The 17460-nt window shown below is 38.3% G+C and overlaps 1 protein-coding gene across 2 annotated transcripts in view; it reads right to left on the reverse strand.

Moving 5' to 3' along the window:
- Positions 1 to 17460, reverse strand: part of LOC121386733 (nephrin-like) — a 148885-nt gene that overhangs the window by 61516 nt on the left and 69909 nt on the right. For both annotated transcript variants that reach the window (XM_041517731.1, XM_041517730.1), the window contains exons 8-14: positions 16916 to 17086; positions 15641 to 15877; positions 15055 to 15186; positions 11467 to 11763; positions 10368 to 10550; positions 9509 to 9604; positions 6936 to 7220 (exon numbers count right to left, since the gene is read on the reverse strand). In XM_041517731.1, coding sequence (XP_041373665.1) covers positions 6936 to 7220; positions 9509 to 9604; positions 10368 to 10550; positions 11467 to 11763; positions 15055 to 15186; positions 15641 to 15877; positions 16916 to 17086 — 1401 coding nt within the window. The remainder of the gene's footprint in view (positions 1 to 6935; positions 7221 to 9508; positions 9605 to 10367; positions 10551 to 11466; positions 11764 to 15054; positions 15187 to 15640; positions 15878 to 16915; positions 17087 to 17460) is intronic.

Consider the following 17460-nt stretch of genomic DNA (forward strand, 5'->3'; position numbering starts at 1 on the left):
CCAGTGCACCATGACTGGTATAACAAAGGCTGTGGTATGTGCTATCCTGTCTGTGAGATGGTGCATATAAAAGATCCCTTGCTACTGATGGAGCCAGGCAGCAAGGTTTATTTCTAAGAATATATGTTAAAATTACCAAATGTTTGAAATCCAATAGCCAATGATTAATAAATAAATGTGATCTAGTGGTGTTGTTAAACAAAACAAGCTTTACTTTTGTTAGCCACTACAGCACTAACTGTGAACTGCGTTCTGAGTTTCACTCCCCACCAGATATAAGTATCTCCTGCTGTAAGTCGCTGATAAACGACTACAGGTGTTTCCATGTGGCAGGTGAAATTGAGCATGTAAAGATCAACACATCTACAGACGTAGTCTAGTCCAGCCCATCAACAACACAAACAGTCGCTTCCACAAATGTTAATAATACATACAGACTGCCAGAAAAATTCTTCAAATTTTTATAACTTACTCCAGAGACAAAAGTTCAAGTTCAAGTTTTATTTAACAACACCATCAAAGCACATTGATTTATTAATCATCAGTTATCTGGCATAGGAAGTGGGAGTGGTAGGCATGTGCTCCCCCCTACTTTTCTTGATCCAGTAGCAGCAGCAATGGTTTATATATATTTATATATATGTGTGTGTGTGCCCCACCCCTCCTTTTGGCACCTTCCGACGGCACTATAGGATGTCAAACATTTAGTAATTTTGACATATAGTCTAAGAGATGAAACTTGCTACCTGTTTCCATTAGCAGCAAGTATTTTTTCAAGGGTTTTACTGCATAGTGTTTTGGAAATGATATCTTCTACTATGAACTGCCAGACTAACCTCCAAAAGTTTTACAACCAACTTTGGTGGTAAAGAGATTATGTTATGAGGGAGGGAGGGAGGGAGGGAGGGAGGGAGGGAGGGAGGGAGGTAGTTCAGTGGTAAAGAGGTTATGTTATGAACTTAAGAATATCAGAAACATTCTGAAAATACAGACACAGATTATTTAAAGGTATGTGCTATCCTGTCTGTGGGATGGTCAATATAAAAGATCCCTCACTGCATTAGGAAAAATGTAACGGGTTTTCTCTGATGACTACGTGCCAGAATTACCATGTGTTTCACATCCAGTAGCCCATGATTAATAAATCAATGTGCTCTAGTTGTATCATTAAAGAAAACAATTAAAGCTTTACTAGAGCTTTAGATTGGTCACGTACTTGATCTACCAAGTTACACCTGACACTGCTAGTTGTTCTTTTTCTGATTATTTAATAAGAAAATGTGTGTAATATGTCATCTATGCTGTGAAAAAAAGGCTTTGTTAAATTACCGAGAAACGACAGAAAAACCCAGAACGGTCTCTTTAAATTAATAAATAAATGTGCTCTAGTGGTGTTGTTAACTAAATAAACTTTAACTTTCACCCATCCCCTTTATTTCATTTTATTTCTACTTATTTTTGTGCTTATATCCAATCAAGGTTCAAGCACACTGTCCTGGACTCACACACCTCAGCTGTCTGGGCTGTCTGTCCAGGACAGTGGGTTAGTTTGTTAGTTGTTAGTGGTTAGTAAGAGAGAAGAGGGTGTATTGGTCTTACACCTACCCATTGAGTCATTAAAACTCGCTCTTGATGGGAGCCGGTACCAGGCTGCAAACCCTGTACCTACCAGTCTTATGTCCGATGGCTTAACCATGATGCCACCGAGGCTGGTATCGGGCTGCGAACTCTGTACCTACCAGCCTGTGAGTCCGATGGCTTAACCACGACACCACCGAGGCCAGTCATCCCCTTTAAGTAAGGTTTTAAAAAATCCTCTACGTGGGCGAAAAATGACAATAAATATGACATTAACAATTATTGACCAAAGTGCTATGACACAGCAATGCGTGGACTATAAGTGCCGAGATCTAGTCAAAGGAAAACGTACCACCATTCATCTGGTGCAGTATTTATAGGTCAATAGAAATAATTCTAACTGACTGTTGTCCATCCCAGTGAACTGCAACTGATGTAGGTAATAAAAACTCTTTTCAGTTCAATAAAGTGTATCACAGGTTACATATTATAGGTTTTATATACGATATATATATATATATATGTATGTGTGTATGTATGTATGTGTGTGTGTGTGTGTGCGTGCGTGCGTGTGTGCATGCGTGCGTATGTGTGTGTATGTATGTGTGTGTGTGTGTGTGTGTGTATGTGTGTGTGTGTGTGTGTGTATGTATGTATATGTGTGTGTGTGTGTGTGTGTGTATGTATGTATATGTGTGTATGTAAATGTGTGTGTGTGTGTATGAGTGTGTGTGTGTGTATATATATGTATGTATATTTGTGTATGTATATGTGTGTGTGTGTGTGTATGTGTGTGTGTGTGTATATATATGTATGTATATTTGTGTATGTATATGTGTGTGTGTGTGTGTGTGTGTGTATATATATGTATGTATATTTGTGTATGTATATGTGTGTGTGTGTGTGTGTGTGTGTGTGTGTATATATATATGTATGTATATTTGTGTATGTATATATGTGTGTGTGTGTGTGTGTGTGTGTACATATACATATATACATATACCGGACACCCTTGGAACCAAGTAAAACATCCAGTTTTAAGAGGTATCCAGTTTATAGAGGTTTTCTTCAGTACAGATATTTAAAAGGGGAACGCACAAAATGTCCGGTTTCAGTTTACAGAGGGTCCGGGTTTGAGAAGTTTCGTTGTACAACTTGCCCTAAATCTCCCCAATGTTCAAGTTCAGGAAATTTCAAGAAGGCCAACATCTATTGCCCATAATTAGTCCTTATTTAGTTATTAGAATAATATGTTTGTATGTGTCTTGTTTGTGCATAAGTTTTGCATCCAGTTCTGTATGTGGAATGTCTACATGTATATGTCTATAAAGTTTTATCTTTTACCTTTATCTTATCTAGACATATTCTAAAAACAAAGAAAATAAAAAAACAATCAAATACTCCTATCTTGGTGTTTCATCAGTTTAAAAACCCAATGCTTACACTGGGAAAACCCTACCAAAAACCGAACCCCCAGAACATTTCAAGAAAGCTAACATCTGGTTAGTTAAGAAATTCAAGCAACAAATAAAATAAAAAAGCAACCGTACTTCCATCTTGGTCTTTTATAATTTTATCAGTTTAAAAACCCCAACAAAAACACTATAAGACCCAGCTGTAGAATGGGCACACGAAACTGACCTGCTGGAGAGGTGAAATAAACTATAAACCGAACAAAGGTGAAAATATCACATTGTTGTATTTGCTGGGCAGTGAGGCGTATCAAGAAGTTAATCATGTTTATAAATCCAACACGGTCAGCTGGCTGGCTTGCCTCCACCTTGATTTACTAATCTTTATATTTATTTATTTAGCTTTAATTTAGCTGCACCAGATGGTTGGTTGGTGGGTGGGTGGGGGAGTTTGAAGTTTGAGCTCTTTGGAAGAAACAGGTGTTGAAATATGGACCAGACATGTTCAAATTACCAGCTTGTTGACTGTTATTCTTCTTGTATCGGTTCTTAAAACAACTGTTAGAAGCATTGGCGTAGGAAACAGGGAGGGGGAGGGGGAGGGGGCGGGAGAGGTGGGGGGGGGGGGGGGGCAGGCACCCCCTTCTGTTTGGATATTTTGCTTTAAAACTGCTTTATAATAGTGTAAAAGTGTGTAAATATAAAAGTGTGCCCCTCCACTTTTTGACACCTTCCTACACCCACTGACAAGTGCTGGTAAATGGTTTCGATGTAGTAGGCCCTATTGTAAAATAAATATGTAGATGATTTTTTTATTAATTTTTTATTTATTTAATGACGCTACTAGAGCATTGATTAAATATGTAGATGAATGTTTTAGTTCCTCACAAAATAAATATTTGGCAATAATAATAAAAATAATCCAATGAAAGAGATAATAAATTATCTTTTGACTTCCTTTTAATGTTTTTTTTTATAATTTTATAAAAGAAATACTTCATATGTTGTCCTTTAATAATACATGTACTGTATCTTTTTTAAATGTTGGACGGAGGAGCCGGTATAAGTCAACACATACGCCCATGACAGGCGTGCACTACAAACTACAACAGCTTGCTCTGGATGTGCACGTTAAGCCTGTTGACCTGACCTGACCTGACCTGACCTGACCTAAATATGTTGACTGAAGATGGTGACTAAAATAAAAATAAATTTAAAATAAATAACACCCCCCCCCCCAATAGCCGATAATTAATAAATCAATGTGCTCTAGTGGTGTCGTTAAACAAAACAAATGTTAAACGTTCAAAACCAGAATAACAATTTTTTTCTTTGGCCTGCATCCACTAATTTATTACTTTTCACAGATTGAACCCTAAACATGACAAATCAATGTTTGAAATGGAAGAAACGACTCTACTTTCAGACAATACGACCAACTGAAATGATCACAGACACAATGTATGGGTTTCTAAAGAGAGAAAAAAACATTGATTGTAGAATTTGTATTTCATTAGATAAGAACGTCGGTTTCTTCTCCATCTTTGAAATTAACGAAGCAATGTTCAATAACTGAGTACCGCAACGTATGTCAATACATTTACAATCTTCTTATTTCCCAAGGTGGTAATCAAACTGGTTTATTTTTAAGGTTAGTGACAGTACATGTCAATATGTTTCAAATTTTCTGATTTCCCCACGGGATAGTAAACTAAACATGTTTATTGCTTAGTGAAGAACAAGTCTAGATTTAATGATGTCTCAGTATATAGCAATAAATTATTGACTTACTGTTAGACCAAACCAAATAATAGTTGTGGTTCCAATCTCTGTCTCTGTCTGTCTGTCTGTCTCTCTGTTTGTCTGTCTGTCTCCCTCCCTCCCTCTTTCTCTCTCCCTCTCTCCCTCTCTCTCTCTCTCTCTCTCCTCTCTCTCTCTCTCTCTCTCTCTCTCTCTCTCTCTCTCTCTCTCTCTCTCTCTCTCTCTCTCTCTCTCTCTGTCTCTGTCTCTCCTAGTGTACCATTTGTACCTTCGTAATGATATTGATCACCCCGTCTGTCTCTTGCTGTCTCTGTCTGTCCGACTGTCTGTCTCTCTATCACTCTCTGTCTTTGTCTCTCTCTCTCTCTCTCATACACACACACACAAACACACACACACATTCTCTCTCCCCCTTAACTGTTGTGACAAATAACAATAAAAGTCAGTAAAATAATAAAGCAAGTCTATATATATACACTAACCAAATCTTTACATTCATGAAAAAAAACCCCACACAATTAATCTCTTCACCAAAAATCTATAATCTGAACAAACATCATTTGTATAGAAAATACTATTGGTAAACAGAAACTACTTCCCTTCTTAAAGATTTTGCTTTGATGACATTTCCCTCAGTAATTATGCCAGTAATTGAAATATTATGACTCTTACAAAACAAGGAATAAACCAGACTAATATAACTAGGATGGGGTTTTTTTGGTACACACACAAAAAAGTAATTACTAAAAAACATCATGACAATAATTGAAATATTACCAGGTTTCAAAAATAATGAAAACCAGAATTACAAAAAAATAAAAATATATATACACTGATGGAAAGAAATAAAGGATCACCCAGACAGCAACAAGAAATAACGACTGCATCAGAAATCAATTCATATTATCAGAAGGTGACTGGGAACATACAGGCAGCACATTCAACACTACAGACATTCAATCCCACATTACAACTTGGTATGAAATACAGATATTACTACGCTAGTTGTGAATTAAATTTGGTCTACAATTTGATGTGTTCCCTTATTTCTTTCCATCAGTATATTTATTTTTTCAAACGATTTTTCCTGGCATTTAAAACATGGATGAACTTACAATGACATTTGTGTGTTACCAACAGAAAGTAATTTTCCTGGGCAAATGTTAATCAACAGTTAACGTTTGTTATGTTTAAGGACACCACTAGAGCACATTGATTTATTAATCATCGACTACTGGATGTCAAACATTCGGTAATTCTGACTCGTAGTCATCAGAGGAAACCTGCTACATTTTTTCCATTAGCAGCAAAGGATCTTTTATATACACTTTCCCCACAAACAGGACAGCACATACCATGGCCTTTGATCAGTTGTGGTGTGAATCAACAGAAAAAGGATGGAGGAAGGAAAGAGAATTGTTCATCATGACGGCAACAGTTAACAAGCCGTGCATTACCAGCTGATTATAAACACTATCTTGTCTTTCCTCAATCTAAACATGTTTTATCACTGAAAACAAAAACAAATACACTACAACAGGACTCGAACTTAAGGTATGCCGCTTCACAGACATTGCTTATCGAAGTAATCAATAATGCAGTACAGAGTGCTTTCCCTTGGCTGTTCCAGAGCTCCTACTCAACAACGGCACCAACAGCAATTGCCGTAGTTGTAATATGAACTGCTGTTGGTCAGTGGCTTCACCGATGGTAGTTTTTTGCCAATGGATAAAAATTATTGCCATCGGTTATTACGATTTCTATTTTACCCATCATGAGTGCCTGTTAGGGTAATAAATAGAGATGATTATATGAGCTTGTGTGTCGTACTGATTTTATGAATCGAGTGTCAGGATTATTGTATTACCCAAGCAAGAGCTAGGGTAATACATGAATCATGACACGAGTTTCGTAAAATCAGTACGATTCACACGTGAGTGTAATCATTTCTTTATTATCCACAATATCGAAACTATTATTTTCACGAATAACAAGTTATAAACCATGTCAAAACGATTCAAACATTACTAAAAAGAGACGTCAAAACAACGTCATTTTGATAAGCGTTTACACTGGGGAAGCCGCATTAAGTTATGACACACGTGGGTCATACTGGTTATATTTCCCTGAATATCTTGAACTATTTGGATAATAAAGAAAGATGAAACCTAAAAGAGTACTCACTGATGGTGACTTGAACAGGCGAGCTACAGACGTCGTGTCGGTAGGACAGACAGACGGACACGTTCATGGCGAGGACGCCCGACTCCAGCACCTGGTAGAGGTTCTGTCCCTGCAGGTCCATACAGGGCTGGTACACCACCCACCGGGAGTCTGACCCTGACGACGACGACTTGGTTTTTATCATCACGCGCAGGCAGTATGACGCGTCCACCTTGAGATCAACTATGAGTTTCTTCGTCCCCGAATTGTAGCGAGGTCTTGTGTCTATCGCTGGTATCCGTAAATCTGTAACCAAGCAGCCAGAAAGAACGAAAATAAAGTCTGTTCTGTTTAACGACATCACTAGAGCACATTGGTTAATTAATCATACACAGTTGAATCTGTAACCAAGCAGCCATAACGAATGAAAATAAAGTGTGTTCTGTTTAAAGGAAGGAAGGAATGAAATGTTTCATTTAACGATGCACTCAACACATTTTATTTACGGTTATATGGCGTCGGACATATGGTTAAGGACCACACAGATATCGAGAGAGGAAACCCGCTGTCACCACTTCATGGGCTACTCTTTTTGATTAGCAGCAAGGGATCTTTTATATGCACCATCCCACAGACAGGATAACATATACCACGGCCTTTGATATACCAGTCGTGGTGCACTAGCTGGAGCGAGAAATGTTCTGTTTAAAGGGACATTCCGGAGTTTGCTGCAATGTTTAAGATGTTATAGACTAACGGAGACTTTTTAACAATTTTAATTACATATCAAATATATTTTTCTGTATAAAATATTTGTGGCTGTATATTAAACGTGTTTCTGGTTGTTCTAATATTTGTACTAGGTTAAATTTCACTTTATTTCCTAAAAAAAAATATTTTTTGTATGTATGAAATTATTTGAAGACAAAATCCAGTTTGGGCTTCTTACAAATATTAAGATGACACTGATATTTGAAACAAGAAAATATATTTAATATGTAAGTTTATTCGTAGAAATATTTTATTAGTTGGAAACATCTTACAATGCAGCAAACTCAGGAATGTCCCTTTAATGACTTCACTAGAGCACATTGGTTAATTAATCTTCAGCTACTGGAAGTCAAACATTCGGTAATTCTGACAGTTAAATCTGTAACCAAGCAGCCATAAAGAATAAAAATAAAGTCTGTTCTGTTTAACAACACCACTAGAGCACATTGGTTAATTAGTCATCAGCTACTGAATGTCAAACATTCGGTAATTCAGTTGAATCTGTAACTAAGCAGTCATAAAGAATTAAAATAAAGTCTGTTCTGTTTAACGACACCACTAGAGCACATTGGTTAATTAATCCTCAGCTACTGGAAGTCAAACATTCGGTAATTCTGACAGTTGAATCTGTAACCAAGTGGCCACAAAGAATGAAAATAAACTTACAAGATCAGATTGTTAATAATGAACTTGCGCATAATGGATCAAATTTACAAATACACTAGAATCTCGTTTTGTCGAACTCAGAAGGGTCAAATACACCACAATGCTCGAACCAAAAACGAAGTCCCAAGTCACACTTACACATTGTTGACTGAATGGTTAGGTCAAACTACCCACTGGGTTAAACACTTTCTCAAGCACCAACAGGGTTCGAGCCAAAGGGATTCAACTGTACCTTTGGGTTTTTTCTTAAACACACGTAACTACTGTACATATATTTACAACACTTAAACACCTGCATTGTTTGTGTCCCTGAGTTGTATCTATCTTGTGGTACATCAAAGGCCATGGTATGTGCTGTTCTGTTTAATAATTCTATTAGAGCATGTTGATTTATTGGATGTCAAACATTTGGTAATTTTGATGTATAGCCTTAGAGAGGAAACCCGCTACATTTTTCCATTAGTAGCAAGATATCTTTTACATGCACCATCCCACTGACTGAGCAGCAAATACCACGGCCTTTGATATATCAATCGTGGTGCACTGGCCAGAACAAGAGATAGCCACATGGGCACCACCAACAGGGATCGATCCCAAACTGACTGTTCATCAGTCGAGCACTTTATCACTGGACAACATCACGCTACGTACAAACAAATAAGAAATATGCAAGAAAACTATTTACGAATAGTGTATGGAGGTATAGTTCATAAATGAACATTTTTAAAGAGACAGACTCATTTCAACCTGTGAAAATTAACACTAAGTTTAGTTAATCTACAAACCTGTAACACATTTGGATAAAGTTACAATTGAGTGAATTTAAAATGGTGAAATACCCTCTAAAAATAGACTAAAACTCGACTCCATAACTATAACTTCTCAGACACACGTGCATTTTTACAAATATGACAAATGCATTTTGTGATATTAAAAACACCAGGATGACCAAAAACACTTCGAATGTACGGAAATGGATAGTCTAAACAATAAAATCTAAGTAAAGTATGATTTCAGTTATCAAAAATGGCTCTAATAGTAAAAAATATACCTTAGTGTTTAAAAACTAAATAATGTACAAATATTAAAGTCTGAAATGTGTGCAAAACCTCATAAAAGACTGAGCCTATGATTATTATACAATTTGTTTTTCTCACCATCAGTCCTTGTCATGACTCCTTTAGACAGAGCACTGTCGCCTTTCTGATTCCTCGAGTACACCATGAACAGATAACTCGTGTGGGGGGTTAAATCTGAAACAAACGAAAAAAAGGTTCGTTTAACAACATCCCAGCACATGCTTTACAAAGTATATTCTCAATGTTTCAATTACCATATGTCGCTATTGTTACACACATTTGTGATTAATAACTACAAATATAATTGATTCTACATACCGTACAATCTAAATGCATAAATAATCCATAATATTAAATTGTAATGTGCTTCCATTTGGTGTAAAGAGTGGTTTCCTTGAGTAAAATAGGCTATCGTTTTTATCAGTCATATACAACTTCATTTGAAATATTTGGTATTTCCAAAGTTAATTTTTTAAATTTACTTATTAATTGAAAGATGAAATAGGTTTATTGAATTTGCAGAAAGGGAGACAACTGCAACATTAAATGAGAAAATGCACACTATCAGAAGCAATGCAAATATCAATACAGACTGAGTCTTGGTTGAAACTATGCCACAGAAAATGTAAGAAATGTTTGTGATTTTCTGTTTTCACTTAGCCTACTTGTAACACTGAATTTTGACACAGACATCAAAATGGCAGAAATGTTTGTGATTTCCTTTTTTCACTTGTAATACTGAATTTTGAAGTGAATGACGGAATGACAGAAATATTTGTGATTTCCTATTTTCACTTACTTGTAATGTTGAATTTTTACGCGGACGTTGGAATGGCATAAATGTTTGTGATTTTCTGTTTTCACTTACTTGTAACGTTGAATTTTGAAGTGAATAACAGAATGACTGAAATGTTTGTGATTTCCTGTTTTCACTTACTTGTAACATTGAATTTTGACGCGGATATTGGAATGACTGAAATGTTTCTGATTTTCTCGCCCACGCTGTAGCGAATATGGAATGTCTGCGGGTATCCCCCGCTGAATCCTTTATCCCAGGCCAGCATCACGGAATCCCACGTCTGACTTGTGTATCGCAGATTCCTTGGAGCTTCCGGAACAGCTGATAGAAACAATGAATGAATGAATGAATGAATGAATGAATGAATGAATGAATGAATGAATGAATGTCTAACGACACCCCAGAACAAAATTACACATCAACTATTGGGAAGAAAGGAAGGAAATGTTTTATTTAATGACGCACTCAACACATTTTATTTACGGTTATATGGCGTCGGACATAAAGTTATCAATTATTGGGAAGGAAGGAAGGAAATGTTTTATTTAACAACGCACTCAACACATTTTATTTACAGTTATATGGCATCATATGATCATGATAATGATCAAGAATAAAATTTCATTAAAAATTCATGAAAACTACTGTAGCTGATATTGTAGGCTGGAGAGGTGAGATTCCAGTTTTTAAAGCAAACTCAGACACAGGAAAAGCAAATCTACATTGTGGGGCTGACTGAGATCGAGGGTGCAAAGCAAAGTCTCTAGGGGGTTCGAGGGTATGCTCCCCTGTAAATTAAAAAAAACTAGATGTCCTGAAATGCAATTTCCTGCATTCTACAAGTAAACTTCATTTTTGCCTTAAGATTTACTACCAATAATAATTTTGATTCAGAATTACTTCCCCCCACCCCCCCCCCCCCCACCAGCCCAAAGCAGTCTCAAGGGGGTTCGAGGGTATGCTCCCCTGTAAAATTTTAAAAACTAGATGTTCTGAAATGCAATTTCCTGCATTCTACAAGTAAAATTCATTTTTGCCTAATGATTTACTACCAATAATAAGTTTGATTCAGATTTATTGGGGGGGGGGGGGGGGGGGGGGGGAGAGAAGTAGAGTTAGTTACAACTAGTATATCAAAGGCTGTGATATGTGCTATGTGCTAGTGACCCCACCAGCCCCCCGCCCCCCTCCGCCGTGTCTGAAACTTTCATCCAATGACCCGATTGCGTCTACTCACTTTTAACAGTCAGTCCGATTGGCTGTGAAACGTTGCCAAGGAAGTTGGTTGCAAAACACTTGTACTCTCCCAGGTCTGTGTCCTTCACCTTCAGTATCGTGAGGTCACTGCGGAACTCGGCTGGGCCAAGCTGGGTAGTCTGGACCAAGTAGTGACCTTGACCTGTGATGAGTTCCTGCCCGTTGCGATACCACTGATAGGTCGGGGTGGGGAACGCCAACGCCACGCATGGCAACACCGCGTCATCATTGATGTTGACAGCCACACGGTCTTCTCGTGTGGAAACACGCGGCCGGACTGAAAAACGGAAACACAAGGAAAGAAAAATAAGAGATTAGCATACGAGCTTGTCTGTCGTACTGAGATCTGTGTTACTGGTAGACAAACCCACAGTACTGCCATTCAATGTCTCAATACATAGAGGTTATTATACGAGCTTGTCTGTGGTACTGAGATCTGTGTATTGGTAGACAAACCCACAGTACTGACATTCAATGCCTCAATACATAGAGGTTATTATACGAGCTTGTCTGTGGTACTGAGAGCTGTGTATTGGTAGACAAACCCACAGTACTGACATTCAATGCCTCAATACATAGAGGTTATTATACGAGCTTGTCTGTGGTACTGAGATCTGTGTATTGGTAGACAAACCCACAGTACTGACATTCAATGCCTCAATACATAGAGGTTATTATACAAGCTTGTCTGTCGTACTGAGAGCTGTGTATTGGTAGACAAACCCACAGTACTGACATTCAATGCCTCAATACATAGAGGTTATTATACGAGCTTGTCTGTCGTACTGAGAGCTGTGTCACTGGTAGACAAACCCACAGTACTGACATTCAATGTCTCAATACATAGAGGTTATTATACAAGCTTGTCTGTGGTACTGAGATCTGTGTATTGGTAGACAAACCCACAGTACTGACATTCAATGCCTCAATACATAGAGGTTATTATACAAGCTTGTCTGTCGTACTGAGAGCTGTGTATTGGTAGACAAACCCACAGTACTGACATTCAATGCCTCAATACATAGAGGTTATTATACGAGCTTGTCTGTGGTACTGAGATCTGTGTATTGGTAGACAAACCCACAGTACTGACATTCAATGCCTCAATACATAGAGGTTATTATACAAGCTTGTCTGTCGTACTGAGAGCTGTGTATTGGTAGACAAACCCACAGTACTGACATTCAATGCCTCAATACATAGAGGTTATTATACGAGCTTGTCTGTGGTACTGAGATCTGTGTATTGGTAGACAAACCCACAGTACTGACATTCAATGCCTCAATACATAGAGGTTATTATACAAGCTTGTCTGTCGTACTGAGAGCTGTGTATTGGTAGACAAACCCACAGTACTGACATTCAATGCCTCAATACATAGAGGTTATTATACGAGCTTGTCTGTGGTACTGAGATCTGTGTATTGGTAGACAAACCCACAGTACTGACATTCAATGCCTCAATACATAGAGGTTATTATACAAGCTTGTCTGTCGTACTGAGAGCTGTGTCACTGGTAGACAAACCCACAGTACTGACATTCAATGTCTCAATACATAGAGGTTATTATACAAGCTTGTCTGTCGTACTGAGAGCTGTGTCACTGGTAGACAAACCCACAGTACTGACATTCAATGTCTCAATACATAGAGGTTATTATACGAGCTTGTCTGTGGTACTGAGATCTGTGTCACTGGTAGACAAACCCACAGTACTGACATTCAATGTCTCAGTACATAGAGGTTATTATACAAGCTTGTCTGTGGTACTGAGATCTGTGTATTGGTAGACAAACCCACAGTACTGACATTCAATGCCTCTTTACATAGAGGTTATTATACGAGCTTGTCTGTCGTACTGAGAGCTGTGTATTGGTAGACAAACCCACAGTACTGACATTCAATGTCTCAATACATAGAGGTTATTATACAAGCTTGTCTGTCGTACTGAGAGCTGTGTCACTGGTAGACAAACCCACAGTACTGACATTCAATGCCTCAATACATAGAGGTTATTATACAAGCTTGTCTGTCGTACTGAGAGCTGTGTATTGGTAGACAAACCCACAGTACTGACATTCAATGCCTCAATACATAGAGGTTATTATACAAGCTTGTCTGTGGTACTGAGATCTGTGTATTGGTAGACAAACCCACAGTACTGACATTCAATGCCTCAATACATAGAGGTTATTATACAAGCTTGTCTGTCGTACTGAGAGCTGTGTCACTGGTAGACAAACCCACAGTACTGACATTCAATGTCTCAATACATAGAGGTTATTATACAAGCTTGTCTGTCGTACTGAGAGCTGTGTCACTGGTAGACAAACCCACAGTACTGACATTCAATGTCTCAATACATAGAGGTTATTATACAAGCTTGTCTGTCGTACTGAGAGCTGTGTCACTGGTAGACAAACCCACAGTACTGACATTCAATGCCTCAATACATAGAGGTTATTATACAAGCTTGTCTGTCGTACTGAGAGCTGTGTCACTGGTAGACATACCCACAGTACTGACATTCAATGCCTCAATACATAGAGGTTATTATACGAGCTTGTCTGTCGTACTGAGAGCTGTGTTACTGGTAGAAATACCCACAGTACTGCCATTCAGTGCCTCAATACATAGAGGTTATTATACGAGCTTGTCTGTCGTACTGAGAGATTAGTTGTCAAGATATTTCATTGCTCTGATGAATTTATCAAAGTGAATATATACACTGATGGCAAGAGATAAGGGATCATGTAAATAGTATCAGATAATGTTGACTGCAACCAATGCCACCACCCAGAGTACAAGGAAGTTAACTGTGCTACAGGTACGGGTAGACATACACATAGTACTGACATTCAATGCCTCATTAATATATAGAGATTATTATACAAGCTTGTGTGTTGTGCTGATTTTACAAAACGAGTGTTAGGATTCTTGTACCTCATTCTCTCACTCAGGTAATACATGAATCCTAACACTCGTTTTGTAAAATCAGCTTGACACACAAGCTTGTATAATAATTTCTTTGTTATCCATATTATTATTGTTTTTGTTTTTTAAGAACAACAAGGTGTGTATCAATTTGTTTAAACCACAACTAGAAGGAGACGAGAAATTGACGTCATATTTTAATAAACTCAATCTGCAAAAGTTCATAGCCACTTATAGTCTGTGTTTAAAGGATTAACCAAGTTAATACAGTCGCTCACACTGCAGGTTGAGGCGAGTGGCAGCCGGGGATAATGCTAATATCTTACATCATTATAACCATTTATTCTCTATATATCTAGTATGTAAAGGGTTAATGATGATATCCTACACAATTAACCAGTTATTCTCTATATATATCTAGTGTGTAAAGGGTTAACGCTGATATCCTACACCATTAACCAGTTATTCTCTATATATCTAGTGTGTAAAGGGTTAACACTGATATCCTACACCATTAACCAGTTATTCTCTATATATATCTAGTGTGTAAAGGGTTAACGCTGATATCCTACACCATTAACGAGTTATTCTCTATATATCTAGTGCTTAAAGGGTTAACCAAGTTAGATACTCACACTGCAGGTTGAGCTGCGTACGTGGCCGGAGGGTTACAGCGTGTGCTGGGGACAGGACGGCACACGAGTAGTTCCCGATATCCTCCACTCTCAGAGCTGTCAGCCCGTTACTCGTCTGCTTGCGACCCGGACCTGAAATTGTAATATTTAGGATCTCTATTATAATGCTTTGGGTTAGTTCACTTTTAAAGCCGTTATCTCTCTCTTTCTCATTATAAAATATTTCTTTTACTAAAACAGACCTATAGCTCTGGCACTTGTCAAGCTTAACAAATGTACATTTTAAAAAACAATTGACAAATTTTATTTTAATACAGTGAAAACATTTCATGTAATAATTGTTATTTTGTTAGAAAGTATCAGTTTTTTTCGATATTTTTGAAGTTTAAATGATTTGGCTGTTGGATGTCAAACATCTGGTAATTCTGACTCGTAGTCATCAGAGGAAACCTGCTACATTTGTCCTAATGCAGCAATAAGGGATCTTTTATATGCACTTTCTCACAGACAGGATAGTACATACCACAGCCTTTGACCAGTTGTGGTGCACTGGTTGGAACAAGAAAAAAAAAAATCCAGTACACACCTTTAAAGACAAGAATACTTTTAATCTGCGATGAATACTGGTCTGTTGTTTCATCTATCAGCTCAACGGAGTAGAAATCGGGGTAGAGCGTCGTCACGGAGACCGTGTCATCGTCCTTGAACCACTGGACGGATGGGGTGGGGCGACCTCTGACCCTGCACGTGAGGCGGAGAGTCTCGGTGTTGGTCAGGGGCTGGGTTATCTCGGCAGGGGGGTTCTCGATCATCCTCGGCGGCTCTGTGCAGGTAAAAAAAAAAAAAAAAAAAAGATATCATTTCATGGGTAAATTACTAAAAATATAAACTTCAGTGATGATGAGATGTGCTTAATTTAGAGAGTTTATGCGAGCTTCATAAACTAGTCCCCAGGTCAGACTGTAGAAAATGGCGTACACACCTTTAAGTTTGTTTTGTTTAACAACACCACTAGAAGGAAGGAAATGGTTTATTTAATGACGCACTCAACACATTTTATTTACGGTTATATGGCGTCGGACATATGGTTAAGGACCACACAGATACTGAGAGAGGAAACCGGCGTTCGCCACTTCATGGGTTACTCTTTTCTATTAGCAGCAACGGATCTTTTATATGCACCATCCCATAGACAGGATAGCACATACCACAGCCTTTGATGTACCAGTCGTGGTGCACTGGCTAGAGCGAGAAACAGCCCAATGGGCCCACTGACGGGGATCGATCCCAAACCAACCGCGCATCAAGCGAGCGCTGTACCACTGGGCTACTGACACCACTAGAAGACATTGACTGATTGATTATCTGCTACTGTCTTTCATTCTTCATTAACGTTTAATTGATTTCTTACCGATGACAGCACATTCCCCAGATATGAACCCAATTGATTTCTAACTGATGACAGCACATTCCCTAGATATGAATCCGATTGATTTCTTACCGTTGACAGCACATTCCCAAGATATCAACCCAATTGATTTCTTACCATTGACAGCACATTCCCCAGATATGAACCCGATTGATTTCTTACCGTTGACAGCACATTCCGCAGATATGAACCCGACAGATTTCTTACCATTGACAGCACATTCCCCAGATACGAACCCAACTGATTTCTTACCGTAGACAGCACATTCCCCAGATACGAATCCGACAGATTTCTTACCATTGACAGCACATTCCCTAGATACAAACCTGATTGATTTCTTACCGTTGACAGCACATTCCCCAGATATGAACCCGATTGATTTCTTACCACTGACAGCACATTCCCCAGATATGACTCCGATTGATTTCTTACCGTTGACGGTGAGTGTAATGCTACTCTGGCCGCCGCGGCCCACCATGTTGACCGGCGTACACGTGTAGTCACCGTTGTCAGAGAGACGAGCGCTCGCAATAGTCAGCGTCCCTCTCGTCTCGGACAAAATAGAGTTACCTCTCTTCCACTCGAAGTCAGCGATGGGATATCCTGATGATCAAAGTGAAAGTGAAAGTGAACGTGAAAGTTTTGTTTTGTTTTGTTAACGACACTACTAGAGCACATTGATTAATTAATTATCTGATAATGAATGTCAGACATTTGGTAATTCTAAAATATAGTCCGAGTCTTCAGTTAATCTGTTTTGTTTAATGACATAATTACGGTTATATGGCATCGGCATACAGTTAAGGACCACATAGATAACGAGAGAGAAAACCTGCTGCCGATTAGTAGCAAGGGATCTTTAATTTGCGCCATCCTACAGAGAGGGTAGTACACACCATAGCTTTTGTTACACCAAAAATAAGTAAATTGCCATGAAAGTCAAACTTGATCTGTAACATTGTAAGACTAATCACAAA

The sequence above is a fragment of the Gigantopelta aegis genome, chromosome 12 (assembly GCF_016097555.1).
Source record: "Gigantopelta aegis isolate Gae_Host chromosome 12, Gae_host_genome, whole genome shotgun sequence".
In the NCBI taxonomy this organism is placed as follows: Eukaryota; Metazoa; Mollusca; class Gastropoda; order Neomphalida; family Peltospiridae; genus Gigantopelta; species Gigantopelta aegis.